This window comes from Myxine glutinosa, chromosome 9 (assembly GCF_964187855.1).
Source record: "Myxine glutinosa chromosome 9, kmMyxGlut1.1, whole genome shotgun sequence".
In the NCBI taxonomy this organism is placed as follows: domain Eukaryota; kingdom Metazoa; phylum Chordata; class Myxini; order Myxiniformes; family Myxinidae; genus Myxine; species Myxine glutinosa.
Window position 1 is genome coordinate 84,218,166 of NC_136269.1, and position 21,916 is coordinate 84,240,081.

Here is a 21,916-nt window from a genome sequence, read left to right on the forward strand (position 1 = left end):
GATATACTGCTATGTATCGTTTTTTGGCCCTACCTCCCAATGGTGAAGAGTCACTTTAATAATTCTAGTAGTTGGACCCGAATCCGGATCTTCACCAAAATCTAATCATTTCGTCCTTGTGACATACGCTACATCTCTGCCAAATTTCGTCCGAATCCGTCTGCAACCTTTTGAGATATCTTGTTCACAAACAAACGGACAAACAAACAGACAGACAGAATGAAATGAATGAATGATCGTGTTAAGGCCATTTTCCCCGCTAGAGCAGGGGTTAGCCTTGCAGGCCCCATGACAATCATGGTTCCCTGTTTGAGGCAATGTATTTATGGCCGGATGCCCTTCCTGGCGCCAACCCTTAGTCACCTCTTACGATGTGCAGGGATACGGTGTACCTATTCTAAATCGGGGTACACACCGGGATCATTCATCCCAGCAAGCTGGTACTCAATTTGCCGACCTCGGAAGGATGACAGGCTGAGTCAACCCCCCTGGTGTTAATTTAGCGATCGACCGGGATTCGAACCCAGGATCCTAGGATCCCAAGCCTGCACCCTAACCGCTAAGCCAACACCAGGCTAAACAGACAGACAGACAGGGGTGAAAACATAACCTCCATCCACCTTTGGTGGTGGAGGTAATTAATGACATCATAGGTCATATGGTTTGGCAGCCATATTGGATTTAACCTAAAACCCTAAAAAAGCGTCTTCTCCCAAACCACCAAATCGATTGACTTGGAATTTTATGTGTCATTGACTAGGCATGGCGATTAAAAGATTATCTAGAAAACATCATTGGTCACGTGGTGTGGCAGCCATATTGGATTGAAGGAAAATATTAAATAATTATATCTCTGAAACTGCTTACCCTATCGATGTAAAATTTTACAAATATCATCTAGCACCAATGCACCATTGTTGCATATCGTTTGAAAATGATGATGTCGTAGGGCATGTGGTTTGGCAGCCATCGTGGATAGAAAAATGAACCTTATCCGATCAACACAAAACTTCACAAACCTGATCCCCTACCCATACATATGCAGAGTGTACATTTTTATATGTCATATGTCATGTGGTATGGCAGCCATATTGGTTTGAATGCCGATAATTAAAAAATAATCCCTTCTCTGAAACTGCTTCACTGATTGATGTGAAACCTGTCATGGCTGGTGAAAATGTGATACTTGAAAACAGCTGAAGGGATTTCAATCAAACTTGTTTATTTTTCGGACAGTGAACGATGGCATCTACCCATTGTGGGACTATGCGGAGGCATATTGGCGACACAGTCGCATTGTTCTAGTTCTTATTGAAAACCTGCTACATGTAAACTACTGCATAAGACACTGCATTTCATAAATCACGAGCACTCCGTCATGACATTTTCCATCAACCGCTGACCAATGTAAGAGTTGGAGGCTTTGAGTGTGCTGGATTAAAAAATGAAACCATGCTGACCAATTTGAAGTGGATGAGCTTATCGGTTAAGAATTTAAATCGTTGCACTCGCTTATTGTATAAAACAAGATGTCATGCAGAGCACGATGCTTGCAAAATCCACCCCCACCCCCCCCCCCCACCCCCCCCCCAAAAGGTTGCCATTGATCCAGCAAATTGTACATTTCATCAAGATCAAAGTTGACGATCTTGATCAAAGCTCGGGTCAATAGGATGAAAAGTGACGATTTTTCAGATGAAAATTCATGATTTTAGAAGTTTGACTTGGAGTTCACCTTTGACCTTTTGATCTCAAAAATAGTTGGTTTCCCAATTCTGTGAGGCACTTTGCAACTGCTGTTAAATTTTCAAGTCAACCGGTTGAAACTTGATGATTTTGGAAGTTTGACCTTGAGTTAACCTTTTGACCCCAAAAATATTTGGTTTCCCTATTTAGTGACTCAATATGCTAATGCTGTTCAATTTTCAAGCCAATCGGCTGAAAAATGGCGATTTTAGAAATTTGACCTCCAGATGAACTTTGACCTTTGACAATCAATATACTTCTCAATTGTAACGACCTCTACAACTTGGTGAAGTTTTATGACCTTCGGTTTAGAATTGTGACCTGCAGGCGAGTGACACAGAAACAGACAAACAGATAGAATTGAGTCTAAAACAGATGGAACTGTCAAAAAAAAAAAATTGGGGTCAAGTAATAACAAATGCAACCGACCAATATACTTGAAAAATCTTCGATTCTGGACATGTCTCCAAGTAATAGCAAGTAATAACAAAAAATCTGGACATGTCTCCTCTCTGGATAAGAAGCTGGCGATAAGCAAAGTGTAATGATGATGCTGTGCAGCAGAGGCATCTTTTTGATCTCCAAGAGGTTGCACATCCCATACATTCGTACAACTACTGTTCTGCTACAACCCTTCTCTCCCCCCCCACACCCCCACCTCCTTCCTCCTCGTCCGCTTAGGTTTCTGCAGTGTGCACCAGGTCTTTCAACAACCCTCTCTTCCTCTCTAGTCGTAGTCAACGTGTGGCCCCGAATGGGTTTCTCTCATCTCCTCTTCCTGTTCAGGCTGGAGTTCCCCAAGGCAGTGTTCTGGGCCCTGTGCTTTTTCTGGTCTTCATCAATGATCTCTCTGACTCTCTTGAAAATCCTCTCTATCTCTTTGCTGATGACTCTACTCTCTGTCGCTCCATTCCTCATCCCTCAGATCGGCAGTCTGCAGCCTCCTCACTCTCTGCAGACCTGGACAAAATCACAGACTGGGCAAACAAGTGGAACATGTCTTTCAATCCTGACAAATCTCACACTCTTATGATGTCTCTCCGAAAAGACCGACTGGACAACCCTCCCATCCACTTTCTGAATAATCCTCTCCAAGAAGTTCTGTCACTCAAGCTTTTGGGTCTCACTATCTGCCATGATCTTTCCTGGGAAAACCACATTTCAAATCTGGCCTCCAAAGCCAGTCGCCGACTGGGCATCCTCCGTCGTGCGAAGTCCTTCCTTGGCACACCTGAGCTCCTCACCACATACAAGGCTTTCATCCGCAGCTCAATGGAATACTGCTCTCCCCTCTGGGCTGGTGCTCCTGCCTCACACCTAGCTCGTCTTCACGCTGTTGAAACCAAAGCGTTCAGAATCATTGGAATCTCCCGCGATGAAGCTAACTCCGAGGGCCTTTCACTCACTCACCGCAGGCAGGTTGGTGGTCTTTCCGTCTTCTACCGACTCCTCTCCGGCCTTGCCCCCCCAGCTCTCTCTGGGCTCTGTCCCCCAAATATTCCTACAGGTCGCACAAGATCTGCCTGCAACCCCCTTATGGTTAAACTGCCAAAATCAAGACTCTCTGCTCACCTTCATTCCTCTTTTCTCCCACCTCTGGAACAAACTCCCTCACTCTCTTCAATCCCACTCCTCCCGCCAGGTCTTTAAAACAGCTATTCACCACCATCTCTTATCTTCCCCCATCCAAAACCTTGATCTTTTCTACCCACGCTAATTTCACCCCAAATGCACTTTTTTGAAATACCAACTTCTTTCCTGGAAGTCCTTGGTGTCCTTGTGTTTTATACTTCTCCCACCTCCCCCCACCCCCCCTTCCCAAGCCCTCTCCCTCCCACACATCTCCCGATGTCCCTGCTCTCATATGTTGTGTTTGTGTGCTTCCCCTTCTCTCCCCATCTTGTCTACCGCTCCCTCTTTTTATATATTTTGTTTGTCCGTTTGATTTGTTTGTATGATAAATGTTAGCTCTTTCACGAGCCTCGATTCTGTATACAAAAAAAACCAGCAAAATAAACCCCTATCTTTCTCGTGAAACTTCCAAAATCCAATGTCACTACTCACCTCCACTCAGTTGTTCCTCATTTTCCCCACCTGTTGAACCTATTTCAACATTTTCTTCAATCTTGTTCTTCCCTCCTGACAGCTGTTCCCCACCATTTCAGATCATCCTCCACCCAAAACCATGATCTTTTCTTTACCTCAATTAACCCTCATAAACGCACATCTTTCATATTTCCATTATTTTTTTTCCTGAGAAGCTGCTTCTGTATTCATCTTTTCCACCTCGTGTGTCCTCCCATAATCCTCATTATTCTTCACATCTCTTATTTCTCAAAGTTTTCCTCGATTGTGTACCTCATCCCTGCTGTTGGTGTGTTTCCCTGCCCTCTTTCTACTGTTTCAGTTTTAGTGTCAAGAAGAAATGTTGATTCCAAAAATGCATGAAATTAAATTATACAGCTCCAATAAAACGTGAATACAACAATGTCTCCACAACAATAGGTTTAGAAAATCAGATTAAATGTGATCATCCGTCAGGACTTTTTTTTAACATTGACCATCTCCAAATTCATTGCATGCACCGTTAGCAATCCACACCGGAACTATTGTGCAATTTACATCACTAGCGGGCACCCCACGCTCCAGGCGGGAGTACTTGTATCAGCCCGCCGAACACTGATAGTTATACAGTCATACCCCGTTTTACGCCATTTCGACCTACGTCAAATCAGACTTTACGCCACTCTTCTAGAGTAAATTTCATTTCAGCGAACGTCATTATGTGCGACTTTACGTCACTCCTACATCATCATCTCCTTTATCTCGAAGGAGGAGAATACCATGCCAGGCTACAAAGTTGCGATGGAGCGGCTAACGCTAATGCTTGGGGGTAATTGCACCGGCGACTTCAAGCTGAAGCCGCTCTTGGTGTATCTTGGTGTATGATGTGTGAGTATGAGGATGAGCTTTAGGCGCAAATGAGGAATTGAATGAGGATCTTTGGAATGAACTTGGTGAAATGAGACATTGGTCGAGAATGGTTGTGTGTGTGAGAATCTGGTTATCGTTGAACTTGGTGAAATGAGGCAATGGTCTGGGATGACCGGAGAAAGTGTATGAGTGGTGTATTGAGGACATGTGTAATGGTGTTGAGTGATTGACTTGCATGGGGTGCAAGTGGATAAATGGAGAGAATACTTGGTGTGTGGGAATAAATGGTGTGTGGAGTGAGTAGTGTGGATTGAGTGGTGTGGAGTGCATGGTGCGAAGGAGTGGATGGGGGAGGATGGACCCCTTCACGAATACCCGGGGAGGGTAGTTTAAAGTTAGGTAGAGGGAGTAGGTAAATTGTTTGGAAATTGACATCTGTGGTGCAGGGTTGTTGTTGTTGTTGATGCATATCCTTGTAAATAACCGATCGACGTGTGCATGTGCACATGTGCATGGATTTGCAAATGCCTGCCTGTACGTCATCGTTTCTGCGTATATCGCATCGTCCAAAAATAAAGAAACAAGCAACTTCGGCCGCTCGAGGAAAGACGGGGCACGCCTACGACTCGGAGGCGAGCGTCGATCCCCGGGGCGGCCGGGTTCACGGAACCCTGAGCTCGTTCGTTCGTCACAGACGACACGACACGACCACCGGTGAAACTGCTCGGACAGACGGACACGTTAGGTAAAGCACGCCGTGATGAAGCGGGCCGCGGAGCCACTCGGCACACAAGCCAGCTCACGGTCGACATGTCCGTGCCGGTCACCCCGTTCGAGGAGAAGACCCGACCAATAAAAAACAACGGAGGGACTCCCGACGGGGATCGGCAAAGATTCAGGGTGAAGCCGCAGCCTCCAGTTATTTACTCTAGTTTTACGAATTACAGTGTTTGTCTTCATTTTAAGACATTACGCCCGGTTTACGTCAAAAACCGAGTTACGTCACGGCTTATGGAACCAATTAATGACGTCGGCCGGGGTATTACTGTATACTGTCCAGGCAGTCAAAGAAACGTAAACTTGTCAAGGATAACACCGCCATCAATATAGTAATCACCAGAATGAGTCACTGGGTGAGGAAGGTGTGGGGTAAAGACGCCGCATTGTAATCACCAATGCAGTAAACTTTTAAATATTGCAGGTTTGAATATCACAGGTTTTGACCAATCGTGAGCAACCTCTTGCATATATATTTAGTTATCGCGGGTACAATTTCAACCAATCGTGGTTTTTGAGCTAAGTTTTGACGGTTATTGTGCACCACGAGGCTTCGGTTGTTTCTCGCACACCGTTGATGACGATGCCAAAGCATAAAACGATGGAGAAAAAGTGATTATTTTTTAACAGTTTAGACTTTACACATATAATTTGACTGTGTTCGAAAAAGTGATTCTTTTTTAACAGTTGAGACTTTACACATATAATTTGACTTTACACACAGTTGTAAATAAGCAGCGCTGCTGCAGTGCAGGTGGTAACTGAGACGGCACTTATAGTATTGCATTGTGCCATCTTTAGAGAAAACCAAGCTCGAAGAAATTGTGCTTATGTGAGTTTTTTTTTCTTTCTTTTTTTTCTTTTGAATTGCTGTTACTGCAATGCAGGCGTTTATGGAGGAGTTGCGTTTTGCAGCTTACCTGAGCCTACCTGCCTTGCTCATATCGCTACATCAGGCAGACAACAGTAACCTCGCACGCTGTCTGATGTACCACATGCACAGCAGTCATCATGGGCAAGCGGTAAGACGCCTCACTCGGGTTGTCACCCTGTGTTCGCTGTTTGTAATGCTTATTGCTCAACTGTTGTTTGCTTGGTTTGACTGATCATGGATTTTGTTGAAAATAAGGTTGAGCTCTGTTATTTATTTAATTGTATTTATTTATTTATTTATTTATGTTTTGCCCATCCATCCTTGCTGTGCGGATGAGATGCCATCATCTCGGAGTACACTCTCTACTTCAATGGTGCACTGTTCAATCTGTCTCCACATGTTTGTTGTATGTGAAATAATAATTTTAAATTTGCACACTTGTGCCCGTAATGTTCATAATTAAAGTTTGCCTGTTGATTTGACGAAAGCATCTACCTTTTTACCCTGTGCGTGCAAAGCGAAAAGCAGAGTGAAACAATTGGTTCACGTCTGTCTGTCTACAGACGTCAGTTTATGATTGAGGAACTACATGATTTCAATTGAATTTTATCTTTTGAGATATATCAAACACTAATCGGAACTTGAATCAGAACAGGAACCTGCAGTTTAGCATTATGTTGGCTCTGAATTTGGCAAATTGTACAGAATCTCGTCCCGATTGTGCGCATGCAGAGAGGAGCAAGATAATTTTTCTACTCTCTCTACCTCTGGCAGTCAAACAAAATTGAAAATCATTCCAATCGGCAAACACACTGTTTTTAGGGATGTCATACAAGACACAAAGAACAGGCACAAAGACCTGATTTAACATGTTTAATAATGTGGCGTAAAAGACAGTGCATCAACGGCGGTGAACTTGCAGAAAAAAATTGATAACCTTTTAAAGTCTTTATTTTATTTCGATTGAAGTGTACTTGAACACAAATCACATTGTGGCACTTTCAAAAACCTTCAGTTTATCAATAATTGAAATATTACACTATTTTACACCATATATGTGCTGCGACTGCTCTCAGTATTAGGGAATATCAAGATTCAGAGAAAATCACGGCTCGTATGAAATATAGATCGCATTCGGAAACGCAAATCGAGGGCTTAAAAGGACCCTTCCCATGTCCTTTTTCTCAAAACTGCATAGGGTAATGTGTTCTATGACCTCTGTAGTTTTGAGTAATCAAGTCTTGTTCAGTCAGACAGTACGGTGTGGTTGTCATATTCGGGCAGACAGCTTATTTGGCTTTGAACTGTCTAGTCAGGGTTCAATTCCTGACCCGACTATACGCTGTTGGGTTGATGCATCGCAGGCAGAATGTTGCATTGTGAAGTGCACAGTCTTTTGGATGGATGTCAAACTTGGCCATAAAGTACATTTGTCTTTAGAACAAAGCAAGCAAATACACAGTTCAAAGGGGAACGTTTACTTCCACTGCATGTAATATATGCAAAAGCTATTCTTCGTACCTGGAAGAATTGTTGATAAATACTTTGGTATATTTGTGTTGTCCAGTATGTCTGTTTTTTATACACGTATAATAATCTTTTTTTTTGTTTTTTGGCCGAAAAATTTTATTTTTTTAAATCTTGAAAATAAAATGCTCATGTCATCACCCAGATGTAATTTTTGTGATTGTGCTTTAACTTCCTTTATTTTTAGTCCCCTACTGGTGTACACTGGAGGGGACTATAGGTTTGCCCTCCGTCCGTCTGTCCGTCTGTCCGTCCGTCACGCAAAGAACAGTTTTCCAGACTTTTTTTCTAAACTCTTGATGCTAGTGATTTCAAACTTGGTACATGGTTTCCTCATGATGCGTTACAGATCAAGTTCGAACTTCACGACGTTTCGATCATTTTGGACAAAGTTATGGCACTTTGAACTTTGGTAATTTCCCCAACAGTTTTCCGGACGACAGACTGCCGGTAGGGGACATGTATTGCAGCGCAATACTCAGAATGCTTGTTCTTCTTATATTGTTTGCAGTTCTGGATACACATGCCAATGGTTTCCTCTTCTACCTCGTGTGATGACGTCATTGATGGTGACTCCCAGGGCCTTGTAGGCATTGACTGCAATGAAGACACCTGGCTATGGTGAGATATACAAACTAAAATGATACGTGTATTATCTCAACTTCACGTGTTTGTTCTATATTTGCACTCGTGCCAAGAAGTTGTTGTTCGAGCTTTGTGCACAAAGTTGTGGTGTATCCATGATGTGCCCACATCTGACAGATGCATTCAGCATCAAGTTGTTTTCACTAAACCTTGGCCCAAATATTACAACTTTACCTATTTTTACCCACCAAAGGTGGATGGAGGTTAGGCCCCATTAAAAAAGATTATTATCTTATCACCCTCGCACGCATCACTTTTGGTAGAATTCCGATTTTTTAAAATTCTTTTTCGATCGTCTTTTTGGTCTTTTTTTTGCTCGAAAAGCAGTCGATTCCTTCCGAATAACAACGAACGATTCCCTTCGCGCTCCGGAAGTCATCGGATCGATAGTTTTTACTTTATGCGCATGCGCAGTTTCCACAATGTTATGTATTTTACCTTGACCGTCAATGCGCCAGCAAACACCGGGTGATATTTGGCTTTGACAAAAAAACAAACAACAAAAAAAAAAACCCCCCTCCCTCATCACTTCTCCAGCCTGGATAGGGTGATAAGATAATAATTTTTTTATGGGGCCTTATGTTTACATCCCTGTTTATCTGTTTGTGAACAAGATATCTCAAAAAGTTGTGGATGGATTCAGACGAAATTTGCCAGAGAGGTATGTGGCAATTTGCCAGTATGTGGCAAGGACAAAATTAGATTTTGGTGAAGATCTGGATCCGGCTAGCAGAATTTTTCAAGTGATTCTTCACCATTTGGGAGACAGAGCCAAAAACTATATATAGCACGATATCTCAAAAATTTGTGGATGGATGATTTTGATTAAATATAATTCTGTATTATGATTTTCGGGTCTACCCTGGGATACAAAAGGTAAACTGTTCACCTGGTGGAGGTATGCTTTCTACTGGGTGACATTCTAGTTGACTCTACAATTGCCCATTTATGATGTGAGTTTTGGAATGGTTCAAACGTACTTCAGAATAACCACCTTAACTAAAAATGATATCTTCCAAATTTTGTGAAAATCCCGCCATCAGATTTGGTGAAGATGTTGATGGACAGGTGACACTTTTTTAAACCTACCTGAAATGTAATACTAATTGTTTTTGCATTGCCTGCTGCTTTGTATGAAACTTTCCAGACATGTTCATGGTTGCCCCCTTTCCCTTTCTTTGAACCTGTGTGCATTCTTTAGGTGGCACTGCTTTCGCTGCCTTTGTGATTACAACAAGCGAATCAGTCTCGGTGAGTCGATCACTTCTCGGTCTTTTTTTTTTTTTTCCTGAATTATGGTCCTAATGCATTATCAATATGTTCACATACATCATAGTTTTTGAGTTTGCTCACATAAAACAAGGTGTCCTCTAGTGAAATGTAATACTAACATTTCACCTGTTGATTACTCAAATGCAAACTTTTTCTTTTCCTCTCTGCTGAAACAAAGAATGAATGTGTCATCCATCTGATGAATAGGGGAGCGAAATCTATATTGCCTTCCCATCATACACTACTGTAGTACAGCGCTGTATGTCATGTAACTGGAGTACGTTTGTTGCTATGCCTGCCACTAATTTGAGTGCCAACTTGGGACTAGCATTGCACTTGTGTTAAGGCTAGAGTTATTGCTGGTGTTGGAGTGAAATTGTTATTGCTTTAGGTGGGAAGCGTGGGTATTTGTGATGGTGCACAATCGACTTTGCTCTAGTTGGGACTTCCACTGCATTTGTACTGATGTTAGCCTTGTTACTTGGCAATGGAGTTATCATTAAGCTGAATACAGTCGTTGCATGGTGGTGGTGGTGGTGGTGGCAGTGGTGGTGGTTTAAATCCAATCATCTGAAGGATGACATCATCTTTATTGCATTGGTAGCATTGGTTCTACTGTACTTAAGTTTTGGAATTTTGCTTCTTTCTTGTTCTTCACTCGACTTTATTAGATTGCAATGTAAAGTATTAGAAAGTATTTTGGTTGTAAAAATGTGAATTATTTGGAAACTTCCTCAACACCTTCACGTTTGTATCTTCATCGTGCACATCTGCTATGTGTTACATGACTCATTCGCTGTTTGGAGTACATTTTATCGTTGCGGTTGCTGGCTGCTTGCATGTTCAGTTTCGCTTGGTGTGGTGTGTCAATTTGCTCGGATTTGGACTTTTATTGAACCTTAATTTTTGGATTTGGCATTTTTGATTTAGGAATTTCAATTTGGAACGACCCATTCTTCCCAGATGACTTTGGCCCATTTTGTGATTATTTTTGAAATTAATCTCAATAGTGCCTGTCAACAGGCAGGGCATTCTTTCATCAGTCCCTCACACTCTCCAGTGCACTTCACTGCACAAGTTCAATAATCGCATTTGGTAAGGCAGCTTGATGTGTAAAATGTCCTTTAAATCGACCCTTTTGCATAATGTTCACTGTGTTGTACTAAACTTGCAGCAGCCTGTATACATACTGTGTTCAAATGGTTCATTTTAAAATTTGTTCAAAATGGTCGTATTGCTCCAGCTTTTTGTGGCGTGAACTCAGGTTCTGCGCAGATGCTGTTCTAAACTATTTTTTATACAGAGCAAGTCGGTCCACGTGTGCAACAAAAATGAGGACGATGGATTTCTCAACCAAATGTTGAGGGGGGTATGATAACTGCCATAGGAAAAAATGTTCGAATAGGGCTGACACCTGGAACGTCGCTTCACCTTCTCTCTCATGGTGGTTAGCGTACTTCTTTTAACACTTGGTTGAGAAAATTCATTGTTCAGTACAGATGAGGTCTTCTTAATCTGCTGAGCATTGTGGAGGTGGAATAGAGATAATAGCAAATCTCAGTCATTGGATTGCTCTCCAGAACATGTCTATTGTCTATTTAAATTGGCAAAGCGTTCCTTGTGTTTCCTTTTTCCTTTCTTTTTTTAAATCTCTCCTAGCTTGTTTGACAAAGGTCGTGCAAGCATGATGATTAATTATTGCTGAGGTTTGATTACTGTCCATTTGACCTGCAGCTCTCGAGATAACTGCTGACCTTCCATCAGAAGATGAAGTTGGTAAATGGCTGGGTGAGCCGATTAAGGCTGCTATGCTGCCAACGGGCATCTTTTTAACCAACAAGAAGGGTTTCCCAGTGCTTTCTCGTGCTCACCAGCAACTGGTCTTTCGCCTTTTCAAGGTGAGAGTTGTCACACTCATATCGCAAACCCCTGTCCATGTCTCTAGTTCATCCACTTGAAGTGATACAAGCCCTCGCCTGACTGTACCAAATTGCAATGTGCCTCCCAACATGCAGCTTGACGTACAGTTTGTGGTGAAAGGAACCAATCGACATTCTGATAAGGAGCTGCGCACGTACCAGCAGTACTTGGAACACCTTTTCCATAATAGACCGGCTTCATCATCCTATGACCTGTATTCCAAAGGTTACGAAGATTATCTGCAATGCCCCTTGCAGGTTTGTTCTACCATGGTAGGTTCTGATAACCCAGCTCAATGTTCAGGACACACCGCTTTTCTTGTTTCGCAGGTCTATTCAGTGTAGCTGCTGCAAGTATTTTGGATTTATGAAATTTGCTTGTGAAATGATTTCCTGCCGAAGCATTTATTTAATTTGCTTTGAAGTATGAATTTCTAGTGGAAAAATGAAATAAATGTAAAGCAACAATTTGCTTTACATCTTTTAAATTACAAGGAATTTCAGGCTGCCGTTTGGCCCATAAAGCCTCCACAATCATGCCAATATCCAAGTACAGTATCCACTTTCCCCACTACTTCGAGCTATCTAACTCTATTTTTATAATATCTACTGTTTCTTCTATCTACTGTTATCTACTGTACAGTATCCACTTGGCGTCAGGAAGGGCATCCGGCCATAAAAACATTGCCTCAAACAGGGAACCATGATTGTCATGGGGCCCGCAAGGCTAACCCCCGCTGTAGCGGGGAAAATGGCCTTAAAACGATCATTCATTCATTCATTCATTCATTCTACTGTTTCTTCTATGACTGCCCTTGCAGAGAGACTATTCCATGCATTTATGACTGTAAGTGAAAGATTTCTGCCTTATTTAGAGCCAGTAATTTTCCACGATCATGGAAAATGTACGAAATTCACAGAATCGGTGACTTGAAATGGAAAACTGAATCTGACATGGAAATTTTTTTGGAATTTCGTAGATTACAAAAAAGTGAAGATTAGATTGAATTACAAATATAACTAGGCAGGCCACCTACGGTGAGTCACTTTATAACTGCGGGCAGTTATGACCAGGATCCAATTTGACCCACTTTGATACAACCCTACTTGACGTCCGCTTTATAAAACTGAATTCAGAATTGGAATTTTAAATAAAAAAAGAAATAAATACGAGGGGTATTTTGAGTCTTTTGGGATTTGGGAGGGGTCCTTGGGATTTTTAGGATCCTTCGAGTCTTCATGGTATTTCATCGTCTTCTGTGTATTTTGGGGTCATGGTGGTCTTAAAGGGTCTTCAAAGGTCTAAGGGGTCTCATCTGTCCAAAGGGTACATTCCGATAGTATGTAATTAATTGACGTACATAATTAATCGGTAGGTTGCCATTGAGATATACTGAAAAGTCAAACGACTGGAGAAGATAAATTTGTAGGTTTCTTATTCAAAAACACCCTGGTATCCCCAAGGATTGGGGAACATGTCTGTGAAGTTTCCACTCAATCTATTCAGGCATTTTGGAGGAGCTTATTTTTATAGGGTTGTATTCGAAAAATCATAGCTGCCAAGCCATGTGACCTATGACGTCATGGCCAGGGACCTTTTTGTTGGTCAGATAGGTGATCATGCTTGTAAAGTTTCGCCTCGATCTGTTCAGCTGTTTGAGAGAAGAGTTTTGAAGGTTTTAGATCACGCTCAAGAAATTTCAAACTGAATTGATTTAAGCATTGTACTTGTCGAATTATGGTGGCATAATGAACCAGTTCACTGGTAATTCCCTGTTTGTCGTTAAAGGCGGCAAAAAGGGTTGGCGTCAGGAAGGGCATCCAGCCGTAAAACATTGCTTCAAAAAGGGGACCAAAAAACAACAACAACCATGGTTCCCGAAAAAGGCCAACCCCCGCTTTGCGGGGAAAAATGGCCTCTAAAGGTGTTTTTTTTTTTTTTTTAATGAACCTACTGAGGACGTCATGGGAAACGACACTTATTCCCCATGCAGAGTTCTTTACAATGAGCCATTTTTGTTTTTTCCATCGAGCGGTTTTGGAGATAGAGGTCCAAAGTTTTTCGGTTTGGCCAAGATGGTGCCTGTACCATGTGACGTATGACGTCATAATTATCATTTAAAATATTATAGATGAGTCGGTGCATACCATGGTGAAAATTTGATGTCAATTGGACCAACAGTTGCCGAGAATTGAAAAGGGAATAAACCCACGAAAAGCCATACGAACCACCTTTAGAGGCCGTTTTTCCCCGCAGAGCAGGGGTTGGCCTTTTTCTGGGCACCTTGGTCCCCTTTTTGAAGCAATGTTTTATGGCCGGATGCCCTTCCTGCCGCCAACCCTGTTAGTCGCCCCTTGCGACACACAGGGAATTACCAGTGAACTGGTACTCAATTTGCCGACCTCGAAAGATGACAGGCTGAGTCAACCCTCCTGGCGTTAATTCAGCCATCGACCGGGATTCGAACCCCCCATGCGGAAGAATAATAACAATTAATCTGTACAAAAACGCTAGTTGTCCATCCTGGAAGGATCGGATCCCTAACTAGAACAGCACTCAGTAGAACGTATACCTCCACCAGACTGAACAGGTTTCGTCTAAATCCATCCACAACGTTTTGAGATATCCTGCTCACTGACAAATAGATGGGTGAAAACATAACCTCCGTCCACCTTAGTTGGTGGAGGTAATTGCAAATTCAATAAATTGTCTGATTTCGTGTATGAATCTCCATCGACTTATGTAATTCCCACAGCATAATTATGAAAAGTAATTTTAAAAAAAAAAAACACAATTTGATGCGCATGGAATACCATACCTATTTACAGCCGGAGCACGGGCACAGCCAATGCTCCGATCACGTTAATCGTAGCTGCTTTGGATGAGCGTCATGAATCTCAATCTCGATTGCTGGCAGTAAATACTGAATAAATTTGATCGAAACGTCTCTGGAAAGCCCAGTCGAAGTGAAATTAGATTTTAAAGTTGTGCCACATTGTTGAAAATTCAATGAAAATATTCCCTGAAAATACGATTGCCAGTGAAAACAAAATGTCAGTCATCACATGCACATACATGCAACTTTGGAGAATTTTTGTTGTTGTTACAGTGACATGTCGAAATACAGGCGAAATTGCCAAAAGTAATTGTGGAAACCAAAAAAAAAAAACCTTGCTTTGTTTGTCAATGGACATACTGCCATGTCTGCATACCTCCTTTGCAGGTGAGCGTACATGAGCATTGTAATCCTGTTAAATTGTAGCACATGCGTTTGTCTATTAAATTATGGACTCAAACGGCTTGGCTGATCTCCACCAAAAAAATTTCATACATGCAATTTATATCCTCCACCATCGAAGCTGCACAAGGGTTATGTTTTCACTCTTGTCTGTCGATCTGTGAGCATGATGTCTCAAAAGGTTATGGACGGATTAGGACAAAACGTGGTGGATAGGTTGTGTGTGTGAGATATGGACGAATATATTTGATATTGATGAAGATCCGGAATGAGATTTTCTTCACCATTGAGATATAGGGCCAAAAACGATATATAGCATATTTCAAAAAGTTGTGGATGGGTTATGACAAATTCTGGTGGATGAGTTGGGTAGGCAATGAGAACAAGCCGATTAAATTTGGGTTCACATCTGGATGCAGATACAGCCTATCAGGTGGGCTACAAATCATAAACTATTCAGCATTGCGGGACAGGCAGCACGCATGCATAGGGTGGACATGTACACAGAGGAAGCATGGGGTGGACAAGATGGATACAGAAGGGAACACAATCGTATATTCCAAGGAGAGAACATTGGAAGGTGGAAGAATTTGGATGGGATTAACAAGGGTAGAAAGGATCATGGTTTTGGTTTAGGGACAATCTTAGATGGGGGTGACATCTGTCTTGAAGACCCAGAGGGAAGAATGAGATTTAAGAGGATGTAGGAGTTGATTGGAGAAAAACAGAGGAAAAGAATAGGAAAAACTGAGTGGAGGTGAGCAGTGACCTAGATTTAGGTAGTTTCACCAGAAGGGGGTTGATGGACTGTGTAAATCCTGCAGAAGCATGGGTGGGAGGGAGGAGGAGGCAAAGCATGGAGAGTCATGGAGAAGATTTTCAAAGCATGGAGAGAGGGTGCAATACCAGACCAGAAAGGAACAGTAGAAGAAAGGAGGCAGTGGAAGACCAAGTGACCACCGACCTGCCTGTGATGGTGACGTTATAAGCCCATGGAGACCTTGTAGGTGGATAGGAGGACTTTGTATGATGGCGAATCCCAATTCGGTGGCTGGCTTTGGATTTGAACGTTGAAATGTAGTTTGCCCAAGAAAGATCATGGCTGATAGTGAGATCCAGGAATTTCAATGACTGAACTTCCTCGAGGATTGTTAACCCTTTGAGTACGGATGACGTCCAGTGCCGCAACCCGCGAAAAAGTTTTGTGTAGGATGACGTTACTACACGTCATCGACTATACCTATAAATAGATCGTCAGTACGTGGTTGCATTCCCGTACCAAAATGCCAAATTAATCCCGTACCAGGGGTATTTTTTATCAAAAAAAAATCCCGTACTCAAAGGGTTAAGAAAGTCAATAGTAGGGTTTGCCAGACGGTCTTTTCGGAGAGAGATAAGAGTGTATGAGATTTTTGTCAGGATTGAAAGACGTATGCCTTGGTGTTTGACCAGCTTTCTATTTTGTTTGTTTGAAGAGAGGGAAGAGGCTGCAACCTGCCTGTCTGAAGGATGAGGGATGTCATGGCAGAGGGTGGAGTCATCAGCAAATAGATAGAGAGGATTTTCCAGACATTCAGAGATCATTTATGAATATCAGTAATAGGAATGGGCCCAAAACACTGTCTTGGGGCACTCCAGTCTTGACAGGGAGAACAGTTGAAAGGATTCTGTTCAGTGCTGCACGTTGGCTACGAGAGTAGAGAAAGTCAATAAGCCATGTGTGGAGTTGACCTTTTATGTCATCAGCAGAGAGTTTGGAGAGTAAGGCAGGATGCCAGACTGTATCGAAACCACAAGATATGTCCAGATAGATGGTGCTGATCTCATGCCTGACGTACTATGTTTGTTACATAATTTAAATCCATTGTTGGGTGAGTAGAAGCAGCATTTCCAAGGTGAAGTGACCTTGATCGGAAACCAAATTGGTGATCAGAGATGAGGTCATTAGAGAAAAGGAAGGATTTCATGTCAACTGTGATTATGGCATAACCTTGCTGATGATTGGAAGTCAGTTGATACGTCTGTCATTAAGGGGATCAATTTTTGCTCCTTTTTACCCTGCGCCCGCGAAGCGAAAAGCAGGGTTTAGCATTCAGTTGGGTATGTGTGCCGTGTGCCGTACGTGTCTGCATTTTAAAAATTCATTTTCTCGGCAACCGTTGGTCCGATTGACACAATTTTACCATAGAAGTGCCTCCGCCTGTATAATTGTTGTATTCATAATTATGACGTCATAGGTCACATGGTACGGACGCCATCTTGGAAAAACGTTACACCTCTATATCCCAAACCACTCAATGGAAAAAATTTAAACATGGCTCATTGTGAAGCACTCCCCTTGGGGAATAAAATATGTTAATGATGTCATCTGTGCCTTCGTTATGATGTCATAATTTGACAAGTGCAACACGTATCCAATCATTGAATTTTATTTCTCAGCAACTGTTGGTCTGATGGACACGAAATTTTCACCATAGGAGCGCCTCCTCCTTTAGAATATTTTAATGATAATCATGACATCATAGGTCATGTGGTACAGGCACTACCTTGGAAAAACCGAAAAATGTTGCACCTCTATATCTCCAAAACCGCTGCTTGGAAAAAATTTAAACATGGCTCATTTCAATTTGGGGAATAGGTGTTGTTAACGATGACGTCATTGGTGCCATAATTATGACGTCATAATTCGACAGGGACAACGCTTAGTCTGATCAGTGTGAAATGCATTGAGTGTGATCTATGCAACAATTATATTAGAGAATATTAATTTATGATGTCATCGCTCACGTGGTCTGGCAGCTTTATTGGATTAAAGGAAAAAAATGTTCAAAAACAGGAGAGTTGACTGCGCAGGGTAAGTATTCTATGAATACCATCTAGTTTATGTAGTGCAGTGATGTTGGTGAATTTCCTAGCAAAAGTAAGATGGCCCAGTGCAAATGGCAGGGTGAAATGGGCAGAGAGAGGATGTCAAAGAACAGGAGAGCAGATTTTTAGGACACATGAACATTAATTTAGCTCAAAGCGTCAGTCCCGTGGATACAGTTCCTACATTTTTCCACATGCCATTTATAATTCTATTATTCCCCGCATTTCTGTCACTGATCCCACCCAGGGACACCATGGGGGAATTCATGGGCAGAAACTTTGAGAAAATTGTATCTTTTTTTTTTTCCCCAATGCAATGGCACAAATATATACTTTACTTGTTTTTCTATTGATGACACAAAACATAATGTTTTTAAATGGAAAGGCACTTTTCTGAAATGGAAAATCAATGGCTCTATTCTAGTACCATCCTAACAATCCTCTTTTTTACTCTGAAACAGTGGCCTCTGGTCCTATCAGTGTCCATTCTGCTGAAAAACTTCTGCTCTAATTTTGTCTATACTCTCGATTATCTTAAACGATAAAGTCAACTTAGAGGAGGTTAAGTTTATTACATCATTTAAACAAGAGTTGCATAAGGTTTTGATTCGCTTGGCACAGGTCATGTCGAATCACTAAACGAAATATATGAGTTTTCCTCTTCTGCGTTACTCTGTAAATGTTTTACTTTGACCGCGGTTGTTCTGGGTTTTCTTGGAACTTGTGGTGAATGGTAAAATCGGTAGACATTATTTTTAAATTTCTTTTGTTGCAGCCGCTGATGGACAACCTTGAGTCGCAGACCTATGAAGTATTTGAAAAGGACCCTGTGAAATATTCACAGTACCAACTGGTACGATAAATAGCTGCCACATATTTGCATCCGGTTACGTTGGCCGAAAACGTGACTGAGGATGAAAGCGATGCTGCTTTTTTGTATTTTGCAATTACCCTGTATTTATTTGATGTCGTACATTATCGTGTGTGTATGTGTGTGTGTGTGCGTGCGTGCGTGCGTGCCATCGAAATAGCATTTTGGTGAAGGACATACCTGTGCAAAATCTTAATTTTATTTTTGAAGTAATCGCATCATGAAAAGTGTATGGGCCCTGCATTATGCATTAATGTGCTCCTGATCCCTAATTCTGTCTCCTTTCAGGCAATATACAGAGTTCTCTTGGACAAGGTTCCAGAGGAAGAGAAAGATACGAAAATTTTGTACGTACAATGTTTAGATATTTTTTGCATAATGATATCAGTTATTCTTTAGAACTGAACATCCATAGCATGCACTTCACCTTTGCAGGAGTGTAAGCTCCGATGGAAACCTCACTTCGCTTGCCTGCCAGGGTGGTTATGGTGTTAGGTGCCGGCCGGGGACCATTGGTGAACGCCACTCTGCGTGCAGCTCAGCAGGCCAGTCGCAAAGTCCGCGTGTATGCTGTGGAGAAGAACCCCAACACTGTGGTGACGTACGTCTTGCACCAGGAACAAACAAAGGAAAGCCAACTCATGATGGGGCAGGGGATTCTCAAAGCTAGAGCCCCCAACACTCTTGGTGCTCTTATTATCTCTTTTTTACATTTCACTGCACGCTCAAATCCTCAGCATGTTACCCTTAACACACACACGCACAAAATGTTTTTGAAAATGCTTTCATATAATTACTCCACTGAACATTTTGTATATTTTGATGCAATATTTCTTCGTTGCACTTGCCCCCTGGAATTCCTTAGAATTAACGGCAAAATTTTAGGATAACTCCGATGAAGCGCCAGAGCACATTTTCTTGTCAATAGAGAGACTTCCAACTTTTCCATATCACTTTCCACTGCTCTTAAGATTCACACAAGTCATAAGTACAGTTTACTTTGCAGGGACTATTCTCATGTGAGATTTTTTTTCATAGATATACAAAGCTTTCTTGTTATTTATATTGCCCATCTGTTCTATATTAAAACTAGCAAAAGTACCCGTCTCTTTGCTGACAGGTTTGATCAAATGATGGCATGTTGTACTTCACAAACACTCTCTATTCACACTATAAATTGCCTGAGGTCATCTTCCATCAGCTAACATCACCTTCATCAACCAACAGGCTGCTTTTATATGGCATGAGCAAAAATCTCTCCCATTTCACTACATTCGCGGGGGATACGTTCCTGAAAACTATTGTGAATCTGCGAATGGTGGGGCATCGTTTCAATTGGAAAAAGGGGGATATAGGTTCAGGGCGGTTCGTGATTCATGAGGGAAAGTTTTCTAAAGTTTAAGAACACGAATGCATATAGTTAGCTTCATGAAAATGCTTGAAAATAAAAACAACAACAGTAGGTACTGTATTCAGTTTTTATTTACTTTTGATGTGATGATGCTAATGAATCAGCTGTGCAAGTTGAACAGGGAAAGTTGTAGCTGCCTCATGATCTCCTGAGGCACGCTCACCTGTGAGATTAACATTGTGGAGGTTTTACCACTTCTTGAACTGGTCAAGCCATCATCTGCTAACTTGGAAAGGATTGGGGCCACTCAAACCCACATTACTTGTGTTAGCAGCACCAGCTGCGCTAGCTATATGAACATACATGTGCTTTGCCTTTTCACAAATTATTGGCCCACTTTAAAGGCACGTTTTTCTGCGCATTGTCCTCAAGTCTTCATTAATGCATTCTTTGCCTTCTCCATTTTTTTTCGAAATGGACGTCCTTGACCTGCTTAACGACTTTGGCACTGGGTGCTGCGATAGCCAGCCCCGACACTTTCCAAATCGGCTTCTCGTTTTTCTTTACCTATCGGACAGTGGACTCGTTCATACAATAGTCTGCCCACAGAGGCTACACTCTCACCTCTGTGGTTGGTCAAGCAGTTTTTTTTTTCTGCCTCTTGGGAGCAGACACATCTGCACTACTTGTACGCATAGACACCACGATCAACTTGAAACAATGAGCGCAAAAGTTCACGAGCTCGAGGAATCGCAGCACATAAAGACCGCAGGACTAGGAGAGTACGACCCAGGACATGCCGCGTACACAAATCCATGCATAGGTTTGTGGGTAGATGGGGGAGGGGTGGGTAGTGTGACCATTGTGGGGGTTGGTGGCTGTGGATGCCCACAAAAACTGTGAATAGCCGGAGCATAGGCGCCGCAAATGTCGAAGCAGGTGACATTTTATAAACCACCTAACCCCTTGGCGGGTTCTGCGAATGGCGAATTGGTGCATTTTGGGGTTCTACGGTGATGTACAAGATTATTTGTAATACCGGGTGATGCTATACAATATACATTTACATCAACAGAATTGGGGTCTTCTCTCCACCCTGAACCCCCTCACCCAGATGTGCAAGCCAGGCAGAAACCCTATTTGGAGTACCTTGAGGCAACATGCTAAATTTGATTGACATTTGTTCAGTAGAAGTGAAATGTTAATTTAACGCATTGGGAATGGTGGTTACTGCAGAACAAGCTGTAATTGCTATATGATGAACGCCTTTATGAAAAGTTGTCTGTTTGCACAGACCTAGTCTCTGGTAACATTCCATTCACCCGACTTGCTTAGGCCAAAATTTGTTGGGTTCGAATCCCGGTCAATCACTGAATTAACGCCAGGGGGGTTGACTCAGCCTGTCATCCTTCCGTGGTCGGCAAATTGAGTACCAGTTCACTGGTAATTCCCTGTGTGTCGCAAGGGGCGACTAACAGGGTTGGCGGCAGGAAGGGCATCCGGCCTTAAAACATTGCTTCAAAAAGGGGACCAAGGTGCCCAGAAAAAGGCCAACCCCTGCTCTGCGGGGAAAAACGGCCTCTAAAGGTGGTTCATGCCCCCCCCCCCCCTAGGGTGCATCAAACGCCCTTAGGTTCTTGGATTTTAATGTCTATTCTCTCAAATGTTACACTTGTTGGTAGAAGTATGTATGCAAAAAATAAATGAAATCAGAGGTGGTCCTGGGTGGCCACCGGCCACTTTTATATATTTAGGGCCATTTTCGGGGCCGCACTATGTAAAAATGTTTGATTTTGTTATTTTACACCCAAACCTAGTCATGTTTGGTATCAAATTGAAGGTCTTGATGAGAGGAATACAAATATAACAATTTTATGCAAAAAACTATGGTTT

At 42.2% G+C, this 21,916-nt stretch overlaps 1 protein-coding gene across 8 annotated transcripts in view; it reads left to right on the plus strand.

Moving 5' to 3' along the window:
• The window catches only part of PRMT5 (protein arginine methyltransferase 5), a 93,018-nt gene that overhangs the window by 32,537 nt on the left and 38,565 nt on the right, over positions 1-21,916 (plus strand). For all 8 annotated transcript variants that reach the window (XM_068128938.2, XM_078784481.1, XM_068128939.2 and 5 more), the window contains 8 exons: positions 6,345-6,479; positions 8,370-8,479; positions 9,705-9,754; positions 11,510-11,673; positions 11,791-11,952; positions 18,577-18,654; positions 18,961-19,019; positions 19,151-19,273. In XM_068128938.2, coding sequence (XP_067985039.1) covers positions 6,345-6,479; positions 8,370-8,479; positions 9,705-9,754; positions 11,510-11,673; positions 11,791-11,952; positions 18,577-18,654; positions 18,961-19,019; positions 19,151-19,273 — 881 coding nt within the window. The remainder of the gene's footprint in view (positions 1-6,344; positions 6,480-8,369; positions 8,480-9,704; positions 9,755-11,509; positions 11,674-11,790; positions 11,953-18,576; positions 18,655-18,960; positions 19,020-19,150; positions 19,274-21,916) is intronic.